The sequence below is a fragment of the Heterodontus francisci genome, chromosome 13 (genome assembly GCF_036365525.1).
Source record: "Heterodontus francisci isolate sHetFra1 chromosome 13, sHetFra1.hap1, whole genome shotgun sequence".
Taxonomy (NCBI): domain Eukaryota; kingdom Metazoa; phylum Chordata; class Chondrichthyes; order Heterodontiformes; family Heterodontidae; genus Heterodontus; species Heterodontus francisci.
The window spans coordinates 71,384,244-71,408,881 of record NC_090383.1 but is presented as its reverse complement, the minus strand read 5'-3'; the positions used below and the strand labels follow the sequence as shown (position 1 = coordinate 71,408,881).

At 41.1% G+C, this 24,638-nt stretch overlaps 1 protein-coding gene across 13 annotated transcripts in view; it reads right to left on the bottom strand.

The window, feature by feature from the left end:
- The window catches only part of nrxn1a (neurexin 1a), a 2,153,831-nt gene that overhangs the window by 36,263 nt on the left and 2,092,930 nt on the right, over positions 1-24,638 (bottom strand). For all 13 annotated transcript variants that reach the window (XM_068044956.1, XM_068044955.1, XM_068044958.1 and 10 more), the window contains one exon: positions 3,284-3,371. In XM_068044956.1, the coding sequence (XP_067901057.1) occupies positions 3,284-3,371 (88 nt within the window). The remainder of the gene's footprint in view (positions 1-3,283; positions 3,372-24,638) is intronic.

The following is a 24,638-nucleotide window of genomic DNA, read 5'->3' as shown; positions in this document are numbered from 1 at the left end:
TTGGCAGTAGACCCTATACTGAGGGTATCACCTTTCTTGCCTTCCTACCCCTCAGTCCTCACCCCTATGCCCCGTTACCCAGGGGTTTGCCTCTGCCCCTGCTGATACTACTCCTCATCGCTAGTCAATCTTATCTTGCAATAGTTTAATCTCACTTCCTGTTATGTCCTTCCTTCCTTGCAACTGGAGTTTGGAGTTCTTCCTGAACCCATGAGGCCGATATGCCGAAGGACCTATCCACCCCACAAAAATGGCTCCCCCAAAACAGACTCTTCCAGAGTCAAGAGATATTACAGAAAATTCTCCTGATATTGTACAACTGGCTGCCTGTGAATGAGGGTCTTCTCTGAACCTTCCCTCTTTTATGGTGCATTTTGCTGCTGTCCTGACTTGCTCCCCACTGTTTTACCACCTCCTCCTCCCTGTCATGGTTGAGACCCTGCCTGGATCCCATGCCTTCATAAGAAAATTCCAAACTGGCCCTTAACAAGCTGACAACAAGCTCGTTATCCTAACTGGCCATTTATATATTTCGGGCAGGTTGCCTCTTCCTTCTCTGCTCAGAGCCTTTTAAACTTCCAGCATTTCAGTTTCACATTGGGAAACCAGCGCGTCAACCCGAGGGCTGGGTTTAAGCATCCACCTGCTCTGTTCCTGCCATTGCTTTTAAATAAAAATGCCAGTTCTAAAGAGTGTGCAGGGACAGAGGGGCCTTTGGGTCCATATGCACAGATCCTAGAATGCGGCAGGATATACTGAGAGAGTAGTTAGCTAAGCATATGGGATCTTGGGCTTCATAAGTAGAGGTGTTGAGTACAAAAACAGGGAAGTTGTGCTGAATCTTCATAAAGGTCTCGTTAGGCCACAACTAGAGTATTGTGTCCAGTTCTGGTCACCACACCTTAGGAAGGAGGTGAGGGTCCTTAAGAGGGTGCAGAGGAAATTTACCAAAATTTTCCAGGGATGAGGGCTTTTAGCTACAAAGTTAGATTGGGGTAGGTGGAAATGTGGAATAATCAGATCAGCCATGAACTTATTGAATGGCGGAGCAGGCTTGAGGGGCCGAGTAGCCTATTCCTGTTCCTAATTCATATGTTTGTATGTATGTTCTTATGTTGTTTTCCTTGGAGCGAAGGAGATTGAAAGGAGATTTGACAGAGGTGTACAAGATTATGACAGGTTTAGATAAGGTGGACAAAGAAAAGCTGTTCCCTTTAGCTGATGGTACAAGGACTAGGGGATTTAAGGTTTTGGGCAGGAGATGTGAGGAAGAACTTTTTTACGCTGTGATGACCTGCAATTCACTGCCTACGAGGGTGGTGGAAGCGAAGCCGATGAATGATTTCCAAAGGAAATTGGATGGGCACTTGAGGGAAATAAACTTGCAGGGTTATGGGGATAGAGAGGGGGAATGGGGCTGACTGAATTGCTCAACAGAGAGCTGGAACTGATTCGATGGGCCAAATGGCCTCCTTCTGTGCCATAATGACTCTACGACAAATGAAATTTGTCTTGGGCAGCAATAGTGAGTTAACAGCCTGTTTAACACCCTGCCTGATATTCATGTATATTCTAATGGAAATAAATGTTGGGTAGAGCATTAAAACGGTTGCTGATTGCTCATATTTTGCTATCACCCAATACAAATTTCAGCCCAACAATCTTATTCATTCTATTTGTTTTGAACTGTTCCAACTGTGTTTCACAAAGCTGAAAGAAAATCACAGTAATGGTTGTCAAATGGCATAGTTTTTTTATACCAACACTCTATAAGTCACAGAGTGGCAGCACACAGCTACTTGACCCTTGAAGGATTTGCTCAATCTCAGCAAGAGAGGTTAAGTGCTTTCCTATGGAGAAAGAAAGACCGTAAGGGAAATCTCGCATGGCCACAGCTGCAAACTTTATAGCATCTGGCTCAAAAGTGGCATTGGGAGAGGCAAGGGGAAAGAAGCATGCTACAGGAGTTGAACCAAGAAAAAGAAAATGATGAAATTTTTGAAAAAGGCATCTTTGTGGAAAGGTAACAGATAAGAAGCTATGTGAAAAATAATTTAGACCAAGGGGATATTGTACTCTTTGCTACAGTTTTAATGTGACAGTGTGAGCAGTTCCCAGTGATTGTATCCCTGACAGGTCAGCCCAAGAGACCAAAGGATTTGGCATGTTCCCTGAAAACTTTCTACTGAGTGAATATAAATCACTCATTGAAAGTAAAACAGAATTGGAAATGTTCCCAGTTACAGATTTACATAAATATATACAGAAAGTGTACAATAATTTTGCTACACTGACCTGAGTTTCAAATGAAATATTTGCTAAGAGCAAGAGGAAATTTTGTTGGCTTTCCTATCTCTTCTGCATGTTCATTTCTATTTGTTGGTGTGGGAGCCTGTCTGAATGTGTGTGTGTATGTGTGTGTGTCCTTAAATATATGTTTGAATCTTTCAGTGCACGTGTGTAGCTGCTTAAATGGTCAATTGTCCGTATAAATGTATGTATAAGTCTCAGAATACTTGGATATATGTTTGAGGCTAAAGGCATGTGTGTTTGAATGTGTTAAGTTATGTATCCCACCTTTATTCATGAATATATCAGTGTGTTCGTGCCTACCCCCTGAATGTTACATAGCTGTGTGTTTGAATGTCTGACTGTGTTTGGCTGTATAGTGACACCACTATTCCTGGCCAGAATGGAGATGATTGGCTAATAACCCTGTCAATCATGCCTGCATTGCTAAAAGTGATTGAGATTGATTTTAGACACATAATTTGTATGGAACTGTATTCCACTCACCGCAATTTCCTGGAGAAATAATTTGTAAAATGTAAATATATTTCATTCACTGCATTTTACTGGAAAAATCACTCTACTTTAATCTGGAGAGTGACTGCGGTTTTGATCATGAGTTTTGTTTGCTGTATTTCATAGAAACTATTTTTGAATGGCCTTTGAAGACTGCTTGCTGTAATGTGCCGTTTAAACAGACCCTAGTTGCTAAGTAAATAGATTTTCTTTGTGTCTACCCTAAGTCTCGCTCTGCCTCACAGTGATGTCAATAGACACTATCGTGTTGGTGTCTCATTTACTGAGGTGCCACATTACTGTTTACATTTGAAGACACCACTGAGTGCTGCCTACAAGACCCTTAACTACCTACAACAAGCCCTTTAACTACCTACAGTGACAAAACAATGAAACCCCTTCCATTGATCAAGCAGACATACAAAACATGCACACAATCACAGAAACAACAAGAAAGAAGTAATAAAAATGGACTCACCTAACCCACCTGAGCTTGGCTCACATTCATCAATGTCCTCATCATCACTAGGGCATTCAGCAGAGGCAACCAGTAAATCATCTGTGCTCTGTGGAAAAAAAGCTAAAATTTAGTGTCATTTAATTCCAAATATTAATATTTGGCGGGCAGCCATAAAGACAGGGCTAAATTGTGGCGAGTCGAAGAGACTTAGTAGTTGGCAGGAAAAAAGACAGAGGCGCAAGGGGAGAGCCAACTGTGCAACAGCCCCGACAAACAAATTTCTCTGCAGCACCTGTGGAAGAGCCTGTCACTCCAGAATTGGCCTTTATAGCCACTCCAGGCGCTGCTTCACAAACCACTGACCACCTCCAGGCGCGTATCCATTGTCTCTCGAGATAAGGAGGCCCAAAAGAAAGAATTAATAATTTATTTAAAATATTGCAAAAGAACTTTAAAAAACAAAAATGCACACTATCAATATTTGAGAAATGTTTGGACATTTGTGCTGCAATTTATATAGTCAATATTTTGTCACTATCCTCACTTCAACATAAATAATATTCTCAATCAAGTGCCTTATTTGAATTAAATTCAAATATTGAGTTCCAATTTTGCTGCCAACCACTGTTACAATTTCTCAAAACCTCCAAATACATTTCGGTGCAACAAATCATTGTCTGCGCTGTTGATTTCTCAATTGAGGGATGATAAACATAAAAAGAACATTTCATAAGTCTTTCAGACAATGATATTGTTAAGAGACAGAAAAAACCTTCTTCTGGAATTGCAGGTCAGATAGGGATTAGAATGCAGAATATATGCTTTATTTTCCAATATAGGGAAATTTAAAGACAGCAGTACACTCTCAACACCAAAGTTTGGATATATAACAGGGTTTCAAAGGGAACTCTGCAGCAAACTACTCCAGTTTATGAGAAGTAAAAGAAGTTTTATTGTAAGAGTCAAACTAATGAAAATTGCAAGTATCTCAGGGATTAAGGAGTTTTGAGTGTCAGATGCTAACCCAAACTGTTCACTGTGAGACTAATTAACCATGTGTAGTGTAAAAAGAATCTCTGGATCCACAGTTGGATTCAAGAAATTTTGCATACAATCAGAAAAATCAACAGATGGTGCCAAGTAGGGTTTCAGCAAATAATCTAGCAGTACATAGTTTCCATTATATTTCAAAATTTGTGCCTCATGTAAAAATGGTGAATAACTGCAACATTTGTTAATGAAGAATAAATGATGAAGAAAAATAAATATCAGATCCTCAGCACTTACACCTCTTTCGGTTATTTCTATATCCATCACTGCAGTAAACTGCATTTTTGCACTTTAGATATTTCCCATGCAATAAAAGTGATGGCATGTTGGGTATATCTGATGCTTAATTTATAACAAATTCATGTCCCACTGCAAGTTCAGTTGAACTCCTTGCCAAGAAATATCAAGATCTATAATTCTAGGGTGATTTTAAGCTGTCAGTTTTTTGTCCATTATGAGAGCTTTTTGAAGCTGTTAGTTTTTGCTAGATTTCTGGATTGACATGCATGTACATTAAAAGTATTATATAGATGCAAGTTAATATTTGCTATTTGTTGTGAAATTGCAATACATTCTAAAAGCAAGTATAAAGAACACATTTGTTATTTTGCTACAAATATCGAACAGAGAAAATATTCCTCTAAGATATATTCAACATTACTCTATATCAGAATCAGTACCAATCAAATCCAGATAATAAACTAATATTAAACCATTTTAATCTAAAGTTTCATGCAAATGCACCATTTAATTTTGCCTCTAAGTGTATTTATTCTAACAGTTTACCTTAAGAGTTCACCAAAAATAAACCTTGGACATTAAAGGTTAAAGTTTATTCAAACTGTTTAGGATGATGCATGGCTCACATGCAGAATTTTTCTGTTGTTTCTCCATCATTCTCTACCCAGGGAAATCAGAGCTCTAGACATGCATGCCTACACCCATGTTCACAATTGTACAGAGCTCTATTAACTAGAATTCATAAAGCTAAAAGAACAATTGCTAATATTAAGTGAAAATTAGCTAAACAAATAGCTAGGTGATTCGTTGAATCACTTGGGAATGTTGAAAAGTTTGCACCTACAGTCATATTCATAACTTAATCGATCTACAACTCTAATAATCTATGACTATATATATAAAACTACAATCTTCCAAAGTTCTTTCCATTTGGGAACCACTCCTTTAGATTGGAAAATTGTGTATGTCAGTCATTATTTAAGAAAGGTGAGAAAGGGGAACCAGTGAATTATAGACCAGTTAGCTTAACATCAGTTGTTGGGGAATTACTAGAGTCTGTAATTAAGGATAGAGTGATTAAACACATTGAACATTTTGAGCTGATCAGTGAGAGCCTTTAAGAATTTTTAAAGGGTAGGTCATACCTGATGATCCTGATTGAATTTTTTTGAAGAGGTGACTATATTTCTGGACAGGGAAATGTCTCTGGATGTTATATGGACATATATAGACTTCCAGAAGGCACTTGATAAAGTCCCTCATAAGGTACTGTTAGCTAAAGTTGAAACTCAATGAATTGAAGGCAAATTATTGACCTGGGTAGGAAATTGGCTGAGTGGCAGGAGACAGAGAGTAGGGATAATTGGCAGGATGCGACTAGTGGTATCTGTGTTGTAGCCTTAACTATTCACTATGTTTATTAACAACTTAGATGATGGCTTGGAGGAATATATTGGCCTTGAACGGAGTGCAGAATAGATTTATTAGAATGATACCTGGATTCTAAGGTTAAATTATAAGGAAAGATTACACAACCTAGGATTGTATCCTCTGCAATTTAGAAGGTTAAGGGGTGATTTGATTGAAGTTTTCAAGATATTAAGGGGAACAGATAAGGTAGATAGAGAGAAACTATTTACAATGATTGGGGAGCCTAGGACTAGGGGACATAGTTTAAAACTTAGAGTCAAAGCTTTCAAGAGTGGAATTAGGAAACACTTCTTTATGCAAAGAGTAGTAGAATTTTGGAACTCTCGTGCAAATGGTAATCAATGCTGGATCAACTGTTAATTTTAAATCGGAGAATGATAAATATGGGGCAAAGGCAGGTATATGGAGTCAGTCACAGATCTGCCATGATCACATTGAATGGTGTAACTGGACTGAGGGGTTAAAGTGCCTAGTCCTGTTCCTTTGTTCCTAGAAATTAAGCTATGTCTTTAAAACTTTAATATTTGAAAACTTGCAAATCAAAGTCAACCATTCAAAATGTTTTCCCTGGTGATCTGTTGCCAAGAGCCATAACTTTCAAGAGACTGTCATTTGCACCTTACCTACTTGTGTGGTACAAATTGTTAATACCGTTGACTGATTATTGTCAGGAATCCATTTGATAGTCAGACAAAACTTGCCTTTGAAACACAGAACATTGTAAACAGTTGTAAGATTTTCCGAGTGTCATGCCCATTAAATACATCATATTCCTACTTTTAAGATAAGAACTTTATTCAAAGTGGACTGTTTAAAATTGACTTTACCTTTTAAAAAAAGTGGACAATGCTGCAAAAGATGGCCGCCGAAGGGCAGACATCCTGGCTTGTGTATTCAAACACTGCCTCACTGTCTGTTAAGGACAAAAGGATATATTCTAGGTAAGAGGTGTCAATTACACCCATCTTGAAACCTTCAAGAGATATTCCTGAATTGAACAGGTTCTTCTGAAACAAAGAAGGTGTGCAGTTGCCACATCATAACAGAATTATACTCATCCAGACATTAATGGATGCCATGGATTCCACATCCTGGTGTATTGTGTGGTCACACCAGGGGAGAAAAACCATGTGTCAGGTACCAGAAATATTAATGATGAACTGTGACCTCACAAGGTAACCCTTTGGAGAGAGAGAGAGAGAGAGATCACAGCAACATCACAGAAAAGTAGTCCAGCGAGAGGCTGTGGAAAGCCAAAACAAGGAAGAAGCTCTCCTGCTAATTCTACACTTCAACTCAATACAGTAGAGAACTGAAAATGACCGCCACTTCCGGTCTGAATTCCTAACCCCCTGAAATCTACAACCCCTCAACAAGTCAAGATGACAAATAATGCAGGTTTGCATATTTAAAGGAGACTGTTCTACTTAGAAGATTCAACAGCTTTACCATAAAACACAAACACCTACCACACCTTGAACTCTTATCCTTTACCTTCTATCAATCTTCTCTTGAGAGTGCATGTGAGAATGAATGCGTGCGTGAGTGGTATCACAAACATTTTGGGGAATGAATATTGTTCAGTAAATAGTTAATCTTATGTTTTAAACCTACAAGAAAATAGGTCAATGGCTGTTTATTTGGCAAGTAAAACACTCAGGGGCTGACTCATCATTTTAAACAAAACATGCTTGCGGTCAGTTGGAAAGTGAGCAGTGGGAACCACCCACAGCCCTTACCACCTCTCCATAACACTAGGACCTTTAGTTCACCGATTTACACTATCCACTCAACATGACCTGGCAAAGAGACGGGCAAAAGGACTCATCGCTCAAGTAACATTTCATCAGAGGTTCAGTTAAAATATTTGGGAATAAACATGAAGGGCAGAATTTTATCCAAACAGACCCACACACAGCACGAAGGCTGGTAGCAGGTTGGGAACCCATTCATAATTGAAGCAGGCTTTACATGGCTCTTTAACTTAGCCACAGCATTAGCATCCCACTTCCGGGTTTCTAGACCTGAGAGGGCAGACGAGATGACATGCTGAATCTGTCAAAAGAAGAATTTCCAGTTCAAGGGACCCCGACTAGGGTAAGAATGGCTGAACCATACACTGATGCTTGCGGCTGCAGCAACCACAGTAATGCAGAGGAGAATTGGGAAGGCTGTCCCAGATTCTTGGAGTCTTAACTGAAGGTCCTGCAGCAGGAACTGGAGTACTCAGGCATGGATATAAGTGGTCAAAGAAGTCAGCAGCAGGATTCTGGTCCAACAAAAATGGAAACAGTGCAACAAGAGGTTCAAGGACCTCAGGAAAGATGAGTTGCTTAACACTTTTAAGTACCAAGCCCCTATCTTTCCCAGCATTCTCCTGCACAAGCAGATTAACACAGCTTGCAGCTCCACTCAACCCTCTCTCTCCAGACACCTCACATCTCCACCCAAACAGCCAACCTGAAACACATGGTCATCTTTGTACCATCTCACATCCATGCCTCGCAGTTACCCTCCACAAAGGTCATCCTTCCCTCCTCTCCATATAATCTATTGCTCACACTCACAACTCTATGCTTTCTCTACTTGCAGGAGAGAGTGCAGAGCTCCAGGGAGAAGCCAAGGAATGGAAGGTGGGGAGGGAGTGGTGCGCCAGTGATAGTCACCTTGACGATCACTGGCAATGTGTGCTCACTTGTTCCAGAAGGCCGCAGATATCACCAACAATCTGCCATGAGAGTCTGAGCCTCCTGAGGCACTGGTCTCACATATGTTAACAGAGTAAATCCTATGCCTGTAGACAATGTGCTGAATCTCTGTGTCTATCCCCTCTGTCCTGTGGAGTGGCACAGGGCTCAAGAGGAGGCAGTTGGTGTTGGCATGGCTGCTCCTATTGTTCCTCATTAAAGGGCCATGGTAAAGCTGCATAAGCACTTCCATGAAGAATGGCAGCAGCATAGTGCAGATCAAGAAATGCTTGCATTTATATAGCACCTTTTATGACCAAAGGTCTTGAAGCACTTTACAGCCAATGAAGAACAACCACTGTTATAATGTAGGAAACACAGCAGCCAATTTGCACACAGCAAACACCTACCAACAGCAAGGTGATAATGACCAGATAGTCTTTGTTTCTGTAATGTTGATTGAGGGATAAATATACCCACCCCGCCCCCCCACCTTTTGAAACTATGCCAAGGGATCACTTACATCTATCCAAGCAGACAGATAGAGCCTCAATTTAACATCTTATCTGAAATTGAGCACCTCCAACAGTGCAGCACTCCCTCAATACTGTACCGGAATGTTAGCCTTAAATTTTGTGTTGAAACTCTGCAATGGGATTTGAACCCAGAACTTTGATAATTCAGAGGTAAGAGTGCTACCAACTGAGCCACAGCTGACATTGGTACAAAGTATAAGACAGATGACCTGACTTCCAAGAAGTTGGAAATCATCTGCCAAGCAATGAAAGCACAAACTGAGAAGAAGTGCTATGAGCAGCTGCTTCTCATCTAGGCATGGCTGCAGCTGGTCATTTTCACTGTTTGAAAGCTCCTGAGCCTGACAGTTTCACTGAATTTGCACTCCCTACTGTGCAATCGCCTAGTTGACCCTTGTGAGTTCCATACAGCTTGGGAAACCCATGCGCTAGCTGTTAAAACCAGAATGTTGGGTTAAATCTGGAATTAATTAGAGGTTTACGAATTGAAATTACTTACCTGACAGCTCCATGGGGTTCCCTGCTCGTCTGCAAACCCGCCTGGGTTAAACCTTGAATTGGGCAGGTTCATGTTGAGTTTCCAACCTGATGCCACTTTTCGGGGCTTTATATCCCCTGACCTGCATCTAAACCCTCCTCCTCCCCCCCTTACCCCTTCGCCCCAGAAGTTAAAATTCTGCCCAAAGAGTTTGGATTCTTGCTTCTTTTTGAAATGGTTTCATTATTGCGTAAATAAAGTATCATATTACTCATTGCTTGCTCTGTTTCTGTTTCTGTACTATATTACTACAACTATCAGTAGTAAAAAGTAATTATCCTGTAGCACACTATCTCATTCACATTTACACATCTCAGTGGATAAGAGACGCAGGTCTGGTTACAAAAACTGCCTTTTGTGTGAACATTAGTTTAGGGGTAATATAAACAGAAAATGCTGGAAATACTCAACAGATCAGGCAACATCTGTGGATGGAGAAACAGAATTAACAATTCAGATCGATGACCTTGCATCATAAACAGGAGTTCCAAAAGGCATTCAGTAAGGTGCCACATAAAAGGTTGCTACACAAGCTAAAAGCTCATTGTGTTGGGGATAATATATTAGCATGGATAGAGGATTGGCTAACTAACAGGAAACAGAGAGTTGGGATATTTTGTCTATTTTCAGGTTGGCAGACTGTAACTAGTGGAGTGCTGGAGGGATCAGTACTGGGACATCAACAATTTATGATCTATATTAATGACTTTAATGAAGGGACCGAGTGCATTATAGCCAAATTTGCGGACGACACAAAGACAGGTAGGAAAGCAAGTTGTGAGGAGGCCACAAAGTGTCTGCAAAGAGATTTAGATAGGTTAACTGAGTGGGCAAAAATTTGGGAGATGGAGTATAATGTGGGAAAATTTGAGGTTGTCCACTTTAGAATAGAAAAGCAAAATCTTTACATGGAGAGAGACTGCAGAATGCTGTGGGACAGAGGGATCTGGGTGTCCTTGTACATGAATCACAAAAAGTTAGGATGCAGGTTCAGCAAGTAATTAGGAAGGCAAATGGAATGTTGGCATTTATTGCAAGGCAGATGGAGGATAAAAGTAGTGAAGTTTTGCTACAATTGTACAGGACATTGGTGAGATCACACCTAGAGTACCGCGTATATTTTTGTCTCCTTACTTAAAGAAGGATATACTTGCGCTGGAAGCAGTTCAGAGAAGGTTCGCTAGGCTGATTCCTGGGATGAAGAGGTTGGCTTATGAGGAAAGGTTGAGCAGGTTGGGTCTATACTCATTGGAGTTTAGAAGGATCTTAATAAAACATATTAGATTCTGAGGGGGCTTGACTGGTAGATGCTAAGAGGATGTTTCCCCTCGTGGGAAAAACTAGAACTTGGGGGTCACAGTTTCAGAATAAGGGTTCTCACCTTTAAGATGGAGCTGAGGAGGAATTTCTTCTCTCAGAGGGTAATCTTTGGAATTCTCTTCCCCACTGAACAGTGGAGGTTAGGTCATTGAATATATTCAAGGCTGAGTTAGACAGATTTTTGTTCTACAAGGGAGTCAAGGGTTATGAGGGGCAGGCAGGAAAGTGGAGTTAAGGCCACAGTCAGATCAGCCATGATTTTATTGAAGAGCAGGGCCCAGTTCGAGGGGCCAAATGGCCTATTCCTGCTCCTATTTCTTATGTTCTTATGTCCACCTTGCTCCCACTCTAACCTGTCTGTCCTTGGGCTGCTGCAGTGTTCCAAAGAAGCTCAACGCAAGCTTGAAGAACAGCACCTCATCTTTTGACTGGGCACTTCACAGCCTTTTGGACTCAACATTGAGTTCATCAATTTTAGGTCATAACATCTGCCCCCATTTAATTTAGTTTATTTTTCTTTGTTGCTTTGTTTTCGTTTCTCTCATTTCTCTCTTATTTCCTTTACTTTGCTTTCGGATGGCAGCTATTCAGGATTCTGCCATTCACACCTCCTCGAGACACATCTTCTGTTTTTTTACTTGTCTCATGACCACTCTCTTTGGCCTTGCACCATGAAACCTATTGCCATTTCATTTCTCCTGCCCTCTACCTATCACAGACCTTCACTTTTTCCTTCTACCCACCCTCTCATTTTCAGCCAAAACCTATTATTTTCTAACTTTTCCCAGTTCCGATGAAAGGTCACTGAAATGTTAACCCTGTTGCTCTCTGCACAGATGCTGCCAGACCTGCTAACTATTTCCAGCATTTTCTGTTTTTATTTGAAATTTACTGCAGCTGCAGTATTTTGCTTTTGCAAAACTACTTGTGCTGTTTAAACACAAGAGTACGCAAGTCTACCCAATGCTATTTGGTTAGTCATCTAAGTATATTTCAGATGTGTGTTTCAGCCTCATATCCACATCTGTGCACTTCCACATCCCCCCAAATCGTGAATTTCTCCAGGTGCTAAGAAATTATTGCACAATGATGGGGGAGTCCAGCACATCATTGCGAAAGATGAAGCTGAAGCGTTTGCAACACTCTTCAGCCAGAAGTGCCGAGTTGATGATCCATCTCGGCCTCCTCCTGAAGTCCCCAGCATCACAGATGCCAGACTTCAGCCAATTCGATTCACTCCGCGTGCTATCAAGAAACGACTGAAGGCACTGGATACTGCAAAAGCTATGGGCCCTGACAATATTCCGGCAATAGTATTCCGGCAATAGTACTGAAGGCCTGTGCTCCAGAACATGCTGCGCCCTGAGCCAAGCTGTTCCAGTACAGCTACAACACTGGCATCTACCCTGCAATGTGGAAAATTGCCCAGGTATGTCCTGTACACAAAAAGCAGGACAAATCCAACCCGGCCAATTACCGCCCCATCAGCCTACTCTCCATCATCGGTAAAGTGATGGAAGGTGTCATCAATAGTTTTTTTTATTATTTAGAAATACAGCACTGAAACAGGCCCTTCGGCCCACCAAGTCTGTGCTGACCAACAACCACCCATTTATACTAACCCTACAGTAATCCCATATTCCCTATCACCTCCCTACACTAGGGGCAATTTACAACGGCCAATTTACCTATCACCTGCAAGTCTTTGGATGTGGGAGGAAACCAAAGCACCCGGCGAAAACCCACACAGACACAGGGAGAACTTGCAAATTCCGCACAGGCAGTACCCAGAATTGAACCCAGGTCCCTGGAGCTGTGAGGCTGCGGTGCTAACCACTGCGCCACTGTGCCGCCCAGTGCCATCAAGCAGCACCTGCTTAGCAATAACCTGCTCAGTGACGCTCAGTTTGGGTTCCGCCAGGGCCACTCAGCTCCGGACCTCATTACAGCCTTGGTTCAAACATGGACAAAAGAGCTGAACTCAAGAGGTGAGGTGAGAGTGACTGCCCTCGACATCAAAGCAGCATTTGACTGAATATGGCATCAAGGAGCCCTAGCAAAACTGAGGTCAATGGGAATCAGGAGGAAAGCCCTCCACTGGCTAGAGTCATACCTAGCGCAAAGGAAGATGGTCGTGGTTGTTGGAAGTCAATCATCTGAGCTCCAGGACATCACTGCAGGAGTTCCTCAGGGTAGTGTCCTAGGCCCAAACATCTTCAGCTGCTTCATCAATGACCTTCCTTCAATCATAAGGTCAGAAGTGGGGATGTTCGCGGATGATTGCACAATGTTCAGCACCATTCGTGACTCCTCAGATACTGAAGCAGTCCGTGTAGAAATGCAGCAAGACCTGGAGAATATCCAGGCTTGGGCTGATAAGTGGCAAGTAGCATTCGCGTCACACAAGTGCCAGGCAATGACCATCTCCAACAAGAGAGAATCTAACCATCTCCCCTTGACATTCAACAGCATTACCATCGCTGAATCCCCCACTATCAACATCCTAGGGGCTACCATTGACCAGAAACTGAACTGGAGTAGCCATGTAAATACCATGGCTACAAGAGCAGGTCAGAGGCTAGGAATCCTGAGACAAGTAACTCACCTCCTGACTCCCCAAAGCCTGTCCACCATCTACAAGGCCCAAGTCAAGAGTGTGATGGAATACTCTCCACTTGCCTGGATGGGTGCAGCTCCAACAAAACTCAAGAAGCTCGACACCATCCAGGACAAAGCAGCCCGCTTGACTGGCACACCATCTACAAACATTCACTCCTTCCACCACCGACACACAGTAGCAGCAGTGTGTACCATCTACAAGATGCACTGCAGTAATGCACCAAGGCTCCTTAGACAGCACCTTCCAAACCTGCGACCTCTATCAACTAGAAGGACAAGGGCAGCAAATACATGGAACACCACCACCTGCAAGTTCCCCTCCGAGTCACACACCATCCTGACTTGGAACTATATCGTCGTTCCTTCACTGTCACTGGGTCAAAATCCTGGATGGATTCCGAACAGCACTGTGGGTCTTCCTACCCCCAATGGACTGCAGCGGTTCAAGAAGGCAGCTCACCACCACCTTCTCAAGGGCAGTTGGGGATGGCCAATAAATGCTGGCATAGCCAGTGATGCTCACATCCCATGAATGAATTTAAAAAAAAGAATTTTCAATCACTACACTTGGTAACAGTTCTCTTCTGGAAAATCAGGGACCACAATTTGCTAACAGTGAGTTTAATGGTGCTCACCATTCTTTATGTTTAAATGACACAGAAACATCAGGTTAAAGGCAGATATGCAGTTAAATGCAAAGATCCAAAGTTTCTGTTTGAGTTGCACCGCTCCACCAATAGTTTTGTGAAAAATGACATCTCGTTGTCTGCCTCACCATTGAATGTTATGATGTTGCTATATTTGTGTGGTAGATCTGAACGAAACCTGTCTAAGATATTTTGTGCTGGTAATTCGTAGCTGAATTATTCTTTTACTGACTTGATAGTTGTTAATTACTACCAATCAACCTCTCTGGTGCTGAAAATTAAGTATTACATGTGTGGTGTTTCATTTCTGCAGATTTTGAATTTTGGGGGGAACTTTTAAAGAAGTCAAATTTTAGATTTTAAAAATGTTTTCCTACTTTCTTTTCTGTCTCCATTTCCCTCTCTTTCCCTCTTAATCCAATCTTTCTTTCCGTCTCTTTGGACTGGATACTAAGAGTCTGCTGCTGAAGTAGGCGGCGGTCATAAAAATGTGCCACACCAGCACGGGCACTACGTCACAAAGCCGTCGTGATTTCAAACACGGCGGCTCATTTGCACGGCAGTGGCGCCCGCGCCCCCCATGATCACGTGGAGGGGACGGATGAGCTGTCACAGGCAATGGTGTCTGGCGCCAATTTGCAGGCGCCTGTGCCATTTTTAAAGAACTTACAGCCCTTACTGGAGATTTTAAAATGAAAGGGCCAGGTCAGTTCCAAGACCGAAAAAAGTATTTAAATTTTCAATAAATTCATTTTCCCACCGCCCCCTCCCCCCCACCCCCCCCCCCCCCCCCCACAATGGCATTTCAAAACATTCCTGCCATTTTCCACCTCGGAATTTGTTTATTAACAATTTGGCCTTTCTCCCCCCCAGCAAAATTTGGCACCTTTGCCCTCTACCCTTTCCCATCAACCGCCCCCCCCCACCCCCCGACCAATCTGCAGTGATGTCATCCAACTCCCCCCACCTCTCGCACAGAGAAAAAATCCTCTTCCCCTCTCCCCACAGATGCCGTGCCATGTTTCCCCGAACTGGGATTCGAAGGTAAGGCATTGTTGGCCTCGCGAATGAAGATTGGTGCGGCGATCAAGGAAGTGACGGGACACTCGTTCAATCAGGTATGTAAATTAGCTTACATATTTAAATGGGGGTCCCATCACCGAGTGGTGGGGCGACCGCCACGAGGCCTGGCCGCTGCTGCCGAGATTGGCACAGGGCCTGTCGCCATTGGGGTCGATGGCGGGCATTCACCACACCGATCTTCATTGCCCTCCCACCAACGTTCCCAACCATGGAGCGGCTTTAAAATCCAGCCCTTTGTTTCCCTTTCTAGCCTGGATTTTGTGGTAGGAATAACAGTGAGACTATCAGTGCTCATTTTTATTAAGGAGTAAGTCAGACAGCGACTTCCCTTCCAGCATCTACACATTTGCAGTTGATGCTATGGGAAATTCTGGCCCCTGCAGGTGTCTGATTCATTCAGCTATTGCTTTTATAATATTATAATCCTGTTTTCTTGTTCGTTGATCTTTGTTCAAAATAAAGAACTTCTCAGCTTTCACCTTATCTAGTTCTAATTTTAAATGCTTCATATCTTCCCTCTCCTGGCTTTTTTGTGAAATAAAAATAAGTTGAACTCTTAAGTTTTTCAGTGATAGAAATTATAGAGGAATGCTTATTATGTTTATTTACACAGCATGCAAGACACTATTATTTTTTCTTGAAAGCTGTGCCTCTAGCTGCCTAGGTGCTAAATCTGGAACTCTCTCCCTTAACCTTTCTGCCTCACTACCTCTTCCTCTTCCTTTAAGAAGCTCCTTACAACCTATGATTTTGACCAAGCTTTTGTGGCTCAGCGTCAAATTTTGTTTGATAATGCTCCTGTGCCTTGGGATGTTTTGCTATGTTAAAAGAGCTATATAAATGCAAATTGTTGTTGTTGTTCAGATAGTGTTTTGTGACCGGAACTTGGCCTTGATGAATAACAAACTTAATAGCCTAGCACTTCATTACAACAGGGGGGAAATTGTCCAGAGGCTGGAGTCATACCTGACACAAAGGAAGATGGATGTGCTCGTTGGAAGCCAATTGTCTCAACCCTAAAACACGGCTGTAGGAGTCTGCATGGTAGCGCTCTAGACTGAACTATCTTCAACTGCTTCATCAATGAAGTGTTCTTTTACCCTTTTCCTTTCCAGAGCTTCCATGTTACTGAAGCAGACTATTCTTTAGCTTCATGTCCAGGCACTTCACCTGCTCTCAAGCCTTTACTATTGTTATTCTATAAGCAACTCTCAGAAAGTGTGCAAGAATGGCCCACATGACTGGTTTACTGATGTTCCCTCCCTCTCATCCTGACCACCAAAATCTGAGATCAAGAACTCTCTCAGTTGTGAATTGCCTGTGCAAGCACACATCCTAGTGTTGTCAGACTGAAGTGATATTGATTTACTAAATGATATATAACTTAAATATAATTCTTAAATTAGCGTGTCATAAACAGATCACAGTTACTCAATGATTACCTTCTCTGTACCACATATCCTTATTAAGTAATGTATTTGAAGAGGAAATTGAAATTGCTCCAAAATTTTAACTGACTTGAATTTACTGAGAAAATATATAAATTTGAGTTTTGAGTGAGAAAAAGACAGAAAAGAAAGTGAGAGAGAGAGATAATAAATGAGACTGCCTGTCTCCCACAGATAAATAAATCTGTCTTTACTGCCAGCTCAGTGGAGGGAGGTATATTTAACATCTTAGCTGATATAATGGTTGTGGCAGGGTGTTGGTCAGTGGTAAATGTATGCGTTATCACTTGTTTGTTCAGTGGCGAGGGGCAAAGAGGGAGGGAAAGGAATAGATCTATTGTCAGAATAATTAAGTTTGCTAGTAATTACATATAGTGTGGTGGTTGGGGTGGAGAGATGAATGCATTGAACCTCATTCTAGTGTACTGAAGACTTTCTTCACTCAGTTTTTGAGCATCAGAGAAAACAAATTTTCGATCTGCAAAAAAGCCCCAATTGATCTGAATCACTTTCATACAGATTTCAGACTCAGTGGGCTCTTTTCCCTATTTCCACTTTGTATTGAGAACAGCAAGCATTTTGGTATACATAGACTCAGATTTAATGGACTAGATTTTGCTGTAGAAATAGTGGTGAGGCTAAGAGTGCTCATCAATATTTAAATTGAAATTGGACAGTAACTTCTGGCAACTGCACAAGTGCAATAAAACATGAAAATCCTGAAGTTGCTGTTCAAGATGCATGTTCCTCCATAATCTTCCCAAAAATGGCATCTCACCATCTGAATCACCATTCAAATACATTAAACACCATGAAGTTCCTGTATTTACCTCATCGATATGGACTAAATTCACCAAAAAGGTTACAGCTCATCCTTTCCAATGTTAGAACCTTTTTAATGCCGTGGTTAGCCTTAATTACTAGAAAAAACCCTCTCAGGCACTGAAAAGTAACTTATTAAAGTGTGAAGTTTCATTCCTTCAGATTTTCATATTTTGTTTCAGATTTAAAATATATATTTTTTTAATCTCTCTCAATTCAATCTTTCTTTCCCTTTCTTAATTTTGCTTTCTGTACCATATTTGACATTGAATTCACTATTCTAACTGGTACTTCCTGGTTCAGACTGCACTGTTCATTAATGATTCTTCATTCAGATTGGTTAAGGAGATGCACAGTTGCTTGTTCGGTTCACATAGGTTACAGAGGCCCATAAAGAGGATGCTGCGCTGTTTGGATGATTGGCTTACAGTGTACGTCTTACGAACAGTGCAAAATCTGGCCCATTATCTGTAACTGCAGTGTGTCTTGCAGAAGTTATATCTGTTGCTAATTTTTTTTGTTTTCTGCCTGTCGATTTTGTTAGAAAATGGCAGAACATTTTCTAAAACAAGTTAATTCTAGACATCAGGTTGCACAGTAAGCACTGAGTTTCATGTACAAACATACCAGCTATTTCTCCTATTATTTAAAATTAAGGGCACTGAAACTACTATTGATCAAAGTTGACTTTAACTTCTTATTCAGTAGGATTCCTTTCTATTTCAATGCAGAAAACTAGGATGTGATGGGAGAATCAAAAAACTGTTGCACAAAATGGCACCTTTATCAAACAGCAACCTCAATTTAAACTATTCTGAGCCCATCTTTCCCATGTGAAAACTTAACGTATAAAAATGGAGAGGAAAAATACTCATCATACTATTGAGTATACAGGCAAAACCAGTCAGCTGTGGAAAAAAAATCGGAAGGCAGTTCACGTGGGAAAAAAAATCAAATTTCATTTTGAAGGAGTAGATTAACTGAGCAATTTTCCACCCAACACGGTGTAATTTCAATTTAATTTACTGTATATGAAGCTGATCTGTATGACTGGTTGTTGAAACAGTTGAACAGAGAAAATCAGATATGTCACATAAATCAATCTTGATCTTTGATTCGCTTTCTCTGGTGTTTATCACCTTCCCCACATTAAAATAGATACATGGCTATATAGAAGAGAGTTCAGATGTAAATGGGAACCTTGTTACAGCCTGCAAGCCTCATTACTCCACTTCAGTATTAATAATCTGTGATATGGGAAGAAAACGAGTTATGAATGTGCAAAGCCCCAGCAGCTTCTTTCATTGCTGAAATGAAAATGAAAGAAAAGACAGCAAGTCATATAAGAAATGCTTCTTAATACCCTTGGGAACAAGTAGCAGCGCTCCAAATCTGAAATAAGTGGAATCAAAAAACAGCATCTTAAAATGTCATGTTTCCTCACCAAATTATAAAAGGATCAAGTTAGATACAGTGACAGAAAGATCAACATTTTTACAACATGAACTTAGTGACTTTTCGGTCTCCAGTTTAATATGGTGGCAGGATAATATAGCTGAACATAGTAGTGTCAGTGTTGGGAGCCATTCATACACACCAACCTCCTGGAATTCAAATGAAACGAGCAGCAATTTAAAACTTGCTAAAGAGATGTTACACTGCCTCATGTTACAAAACGAGTTTCAGCAGTTTCAACACAAATGCTAGGGGAGTGGATTCAGTGCACATTTGTCCATAATTCACTGCAAATTAGTTTTCATTTTGGTCGTTTCATTAAGAATGATTGGTGAGGGAAAACTAAAAATCTCATTGATTCCTGAAGGGTGTTCTTCTGAAATTAGGTCCCAGGCACATTACAAAGTTAGCATAAAAGAAACATTAGCCTTCATCTTGCCCAGACTATCCCTGACTTGCAGAGTATTGTTTAATAATAGTTGGTGTATAAAAAAAAACACAATTCACAAACTAATATCAATATTCCTTATCCGAATACGCTCATACCACCCAAAAAAAACTTTTGTGTAACAAATCCTGATGCCTTCTATCTCAATTGCTATCCTCCTTAATTGGGAGTGTGGAAAGATCTATGTTGTAGAGTACTCCCTGATCCTACATTGTCCCATCTTCTGATTCTCCATCCCTTTACTTTCTTGCCCAAACACAAACCCTGGGAAAGCAGAGGCACTTTACATAAACCCAACTGAGAAGTGGCAAAACTCATTCAATGGGGACAGCCAAGTTCACAAATCAGTTAGGGTGGGATTTGAACTGCTGTCTCTACCAAGGAGACCATCACAGTATTGCTACAAGCATAAACAATCCTCAGCAATGTTTATGTAAAAAGTGATATTGATATGCTACCTCTTGTGGTGTGCATCTATCATTATCCAATTCCCAAACCCAAACCCTGTCCTTGAAGTTCAAAAGCATAGAAAATTGTGTAAACGTTTCACGGATTCAAAAGATAAATGTTGACAATCTGTTCAAACTGTACTTAGTTTCAATCTTAAATTTCACCTCCAACAAAATTAATGAACATAAAACAGTCCTATATTGTTAAATTTAGGTTTTGTATCTATTTAATGTTTCAAAAGTCAAAGGGTTTCCTGTAAATGATCCATCATCCTACAAAGCATTCTATATGAGACCACAAGGGACACCAAAACCTTTTACATTTGCAAACCAAGATACTGATTTTTTCACAGAGGTTTTATCGACTGCACTAAGACTCGACAAAGATCACAGAAGGGAAAATGTTCAATATTGGTGGTTGTTCTAAATCCCTTTGTTATTCACATAATGTTGTAATTTCATTGTTGTACTGGAGCAAACTGAAGCTTAACATTAACAATATTGGCCAAATGAAATTAGCAGAAGACAAAATCAGATTGCAAGTAAAAATAGGCTTGAGAAACTGCTAGCTTTACTACTGAGAGAATTCAGCCTTTGCAAAGATTTACTTTCATGGGAAACAGACAGGAAAGTCATAGGCTTTCTCCAAAAGGAGAACTTTCCATTCCAATAGTAGCAGGTCACATTGCACAATTTATTGTGATAGCACAGGAGTATTCTTATTCCCACTGGATTACTGATGGAATGGATTGTTCCACAAGCAAACTTCTGTCTTCAGCTCTTCAGAAATTCTAGTTACCTGGCTACATCAGTGCATATATGTGGTCAATAAAAAGCTCTCAATTGTTTAAACTCCAAGGCAAGGACAAAAATATTATGCATCAGATAAAGACGCTTATTGTTGAATACATCATCCGTGAATTATAACATGTCTCCTCCAATATCTATTTGTAGCTCTACTTCAAAATAATCTTCCAAAACTTCCTGAGTGTAGAGGAAATACAATCTCCACACATGTGGTTAAATGCAGGTATTCAACCTGGCACCATCAAGCTTTCCATACATTTTCCCAAAATGGATCACAGGAAAACAATCACCTCATTAGTTATCAGCAGAATGGAGAATTAGTTAGTTTGTTCTTGATAACTTATGAATAGGACCAGTTGAGAGACTCATCTCTTGCAATACTTCATTTCACTTCAGAGGAACTAAATCACAACCATTTTTTTAAAAAGCCCTTTTGCTTCATAGTTAGTTCAATAATTGTATAATCCCATTCAATCAAAGTAGGTATAATTATTAGCATATCTCAAAGGTTCAATTTCTCAAATAGCCTCCTAAATTGCCTTCAATGTTTTACCCTACAAAAAAAGCCCCTATCCTGGCTGATATCCTATGGCTCTCCATCCCTCCACACATCAAATTCAAAATCAAGGTCTTGCTTCTCTCTATCTCTGCAACCTCTACCAACCCTAATACCCTGCTTTTCAAACTGTCGAATGATATGGCATCAACCACTCTGGAACTCTTTCTCCAAATCCTTTGCCTTGCTTTATCCCTTCCATCTTCAAAGGCCTCCTTGACCCCGAGATCAGCTTCTAGTCACATATCCTCTCCATCACCAGGACTGCCTATTTCTACCTCCATTGTATCACCTGAACAGACCCTTGCCTCACTTCATCTGCTGCTGAAATCCTCATCTGTGCCTTTGTTTTCTCTACACTTAACTATTCCAAAGCTCTCCTGACTGGCCTCCCATCTTCCATCCAGAACTCTGTTGCCCATGTCCTAACTTGGACTAAGTCCTATTCACCCATCATCTCTGTACTCTTTGACGTACATTAGCTCCCAGTCCGGCAATGCTGCAGTTTTAAAATTCTCAACCTTGTTTTCAAATCCCCCAGTTGCCTCACCCCTCCATATCTCTATAGCCTTCTTTAACCCTACAGCCACCTGAGATCTCTGCATTCCTCCAATTCTGGCCTCTTGAGCATCCTGATTTCCTTTGCTCCTCCTTTGGTTACTGTGCCTGCAGCTGCCTAGGCACTAAGCTCTGGAATTCCCTCCCTAAATCTCTATGCCTCACTACTTCTCTCTCTCTTCCTTTAAGACATTCCTTAAAACCTACTTCTTTGACCAAGCTTTTGGTCATCTGTCCTAATATTTACCTTTGTGGCTTTGTGTCAAATTTTGTTTCATATCTGTGGAGTGTCTTGAGACATTTTATTATGTTAAAAGGCACTATATATATATGCAAGTTGTTGTTGTTGAAATCTATGTCAATGATTGCATTCACAGCCACTTCATCAAATTCTTTTCCTACTTTTACTTGGGCCCAACCCCGAGCCATGAAGTGCCTTTGGATGTTTTTATTATTTTAAAGGCATTATATAAATTTAAGTTGCTGCTGTTGGAAGTGTTCCTCTGAATGTTTCTTTCTTGTTTCTTCTAAACTCCTGCTAATCTGTCCTAAATGCTCTTCTTCATCGTTACATTACCACTGAAATGAAACCAAAACTCCAAAAAGCAACTCTACTAAGCCTTGTCCCTCCATCGCAAGCTGTTATAAAATTGCCCTCTATGAATTTTCCTTGGCTTCTTGTTTCTCAATTAAAAAACAGAACTGCTTCAATTATAGATAATGCTATTTATCTGTTATAATTACTGGTTGGAAAGTTATACAAAGATCAAGGAGCACATCGGTAAAATCATTAAGATGACAATACAATTAGTTTTACTTAATGAAGGAAAAATAGGCTTGGATTTCAACAGCCAGCATGGTTTCCAGTGGGAAATTGCAATGGTGAGTTCATTTTTAGTCCTCACACAGCAGAGTGAGAGCCAACCAATTTTAATGGCTGGGCCTTATTTATCTCCCATTGTCCAACTTTCCATGTGGAGGTCAGTGGGAAATGGTGTACGATTGTGCAGCCTAAAGAAATTCAACTGAATCTCATTGCTGAAACTGTGATAATTAGAAACAATACATGTACTCTATGAAAAAGTAAATAAAACTGTGTAAGCTGTAATATTACTTGATCTTTTTGGTGTGTGATTTATTGTAAGAGTCACAGGACTAAAAGTATTATCCAAAAAAAACATGGATTTTATTATACTTTAACTGGAACATATATATATATAATATATATATATATATATATATACAGATATATACAGCTACTGCATGAGCCATACCAAAGCACGTCTTGCTCTGTCAGGCTCCACCCACAACTGACAGTTATGTGTGACACGACATCACTTCGAGCTCCTTAAGGTGGTCCGCTCTTAAGGCTGTCCCACAATACAGGCTATCATAACTTTGTAGTAAATGAATAGGACACAAATGGAAGGAGCCATCCAACTGGACAGCAGTCAGGTTCTGGATCTTTGGAAGGAAGAAATATCCTAAGATCATGCTCTGGCCTTAGCCTGAAGGAAGACAACCATTAAACAAGGTAGAAAAAGATTTTTCTTGGGGGAAATTTGATCCTGATGGCGGGGATCTCGACATCCGGAGAAATCGATGCTGAGATCCCTGCATCGCCTCTTTGCCAGTAGGCCTGGCGATCAGGCACTTAGGTGGACAGCAGCGGACCTTCCACGGGATCAAGGACCCCATCTCCAGAGGTCCCGCCCTTGCAGAGCTGCCAGCCAATCACAGGCTTGCAACTGCAGCGCCACTGCGGAGGTGTGGCTGCTGCTGTAGGTGCACCTATTGGTGGCCAAGGAGTGTTGCTGGAACCAGGCCTCAGGTAGGCCAAGGCGGGAGGGGTCTTGCGGGGTGGGGGTCGCAGAAGGGGGCAGGGGGGTCAGCAGCAAGAACAGGGGGATCACCCTCAACAGGCCCCCCTTCCCTTCCCAATGTTGGGTCCTTCAGTTAGGCACTAAGTGGCTAATGGTAGCTGCAGCAGGAAGAGGCCCTTAATTGGGGGTTAATTGCCCAGTTAAGGGCCTCAATTGGCAGCGGAGCGGGAAGGCTGTTCACAGGACTTATCGTCCCAGACTAAATTTTTGCAGGGGGTGGGATGGCAGTGGGAACACCCACACACTTCCCCCACCCTCCACCCCTGCCACCATCCTCCCAATTTTATGCTCTCCTTGGCTCCAAGCCCGCCACGGGGACAGCATAAAATTTCCCCCTTTGTCTCAGATTAAACAAGTGCTATTATGAGATTCTCTGTTTATCAATTTGTGAAGCAAAAATGTACCTTTAAAATATTTTGGAATTGAATAAGCATTGGGAAAGAAAAGGAAAATCCCTCTATATTTCTGCCTCCTTTGTTATTAGGATCCCTTCTTCTAAACCTTTACAACAACAACCACAGCTTACATTTATATAGCACCTTTTATACAACAACAATTTATATAGTGCCTTTAACATAATAAACATCCCAAGGCATTTCACAGGAGCATTATAAAACAAAGTTTGACACCGAACCGAGCCACAAAAAGGAGATATTCGGTCAGATAAGCAAAAGCCTGGTCAAAGAGATAGGTTTTAAGGAGTGTCTTAAAAGAGGGAAGAGGTAGAGAGGCAGAGTGGTTTAGGGAAGGTATTTCAGAGCTTGGGCCCTAGGTAACTGAAAGCGCAACCAGCAAT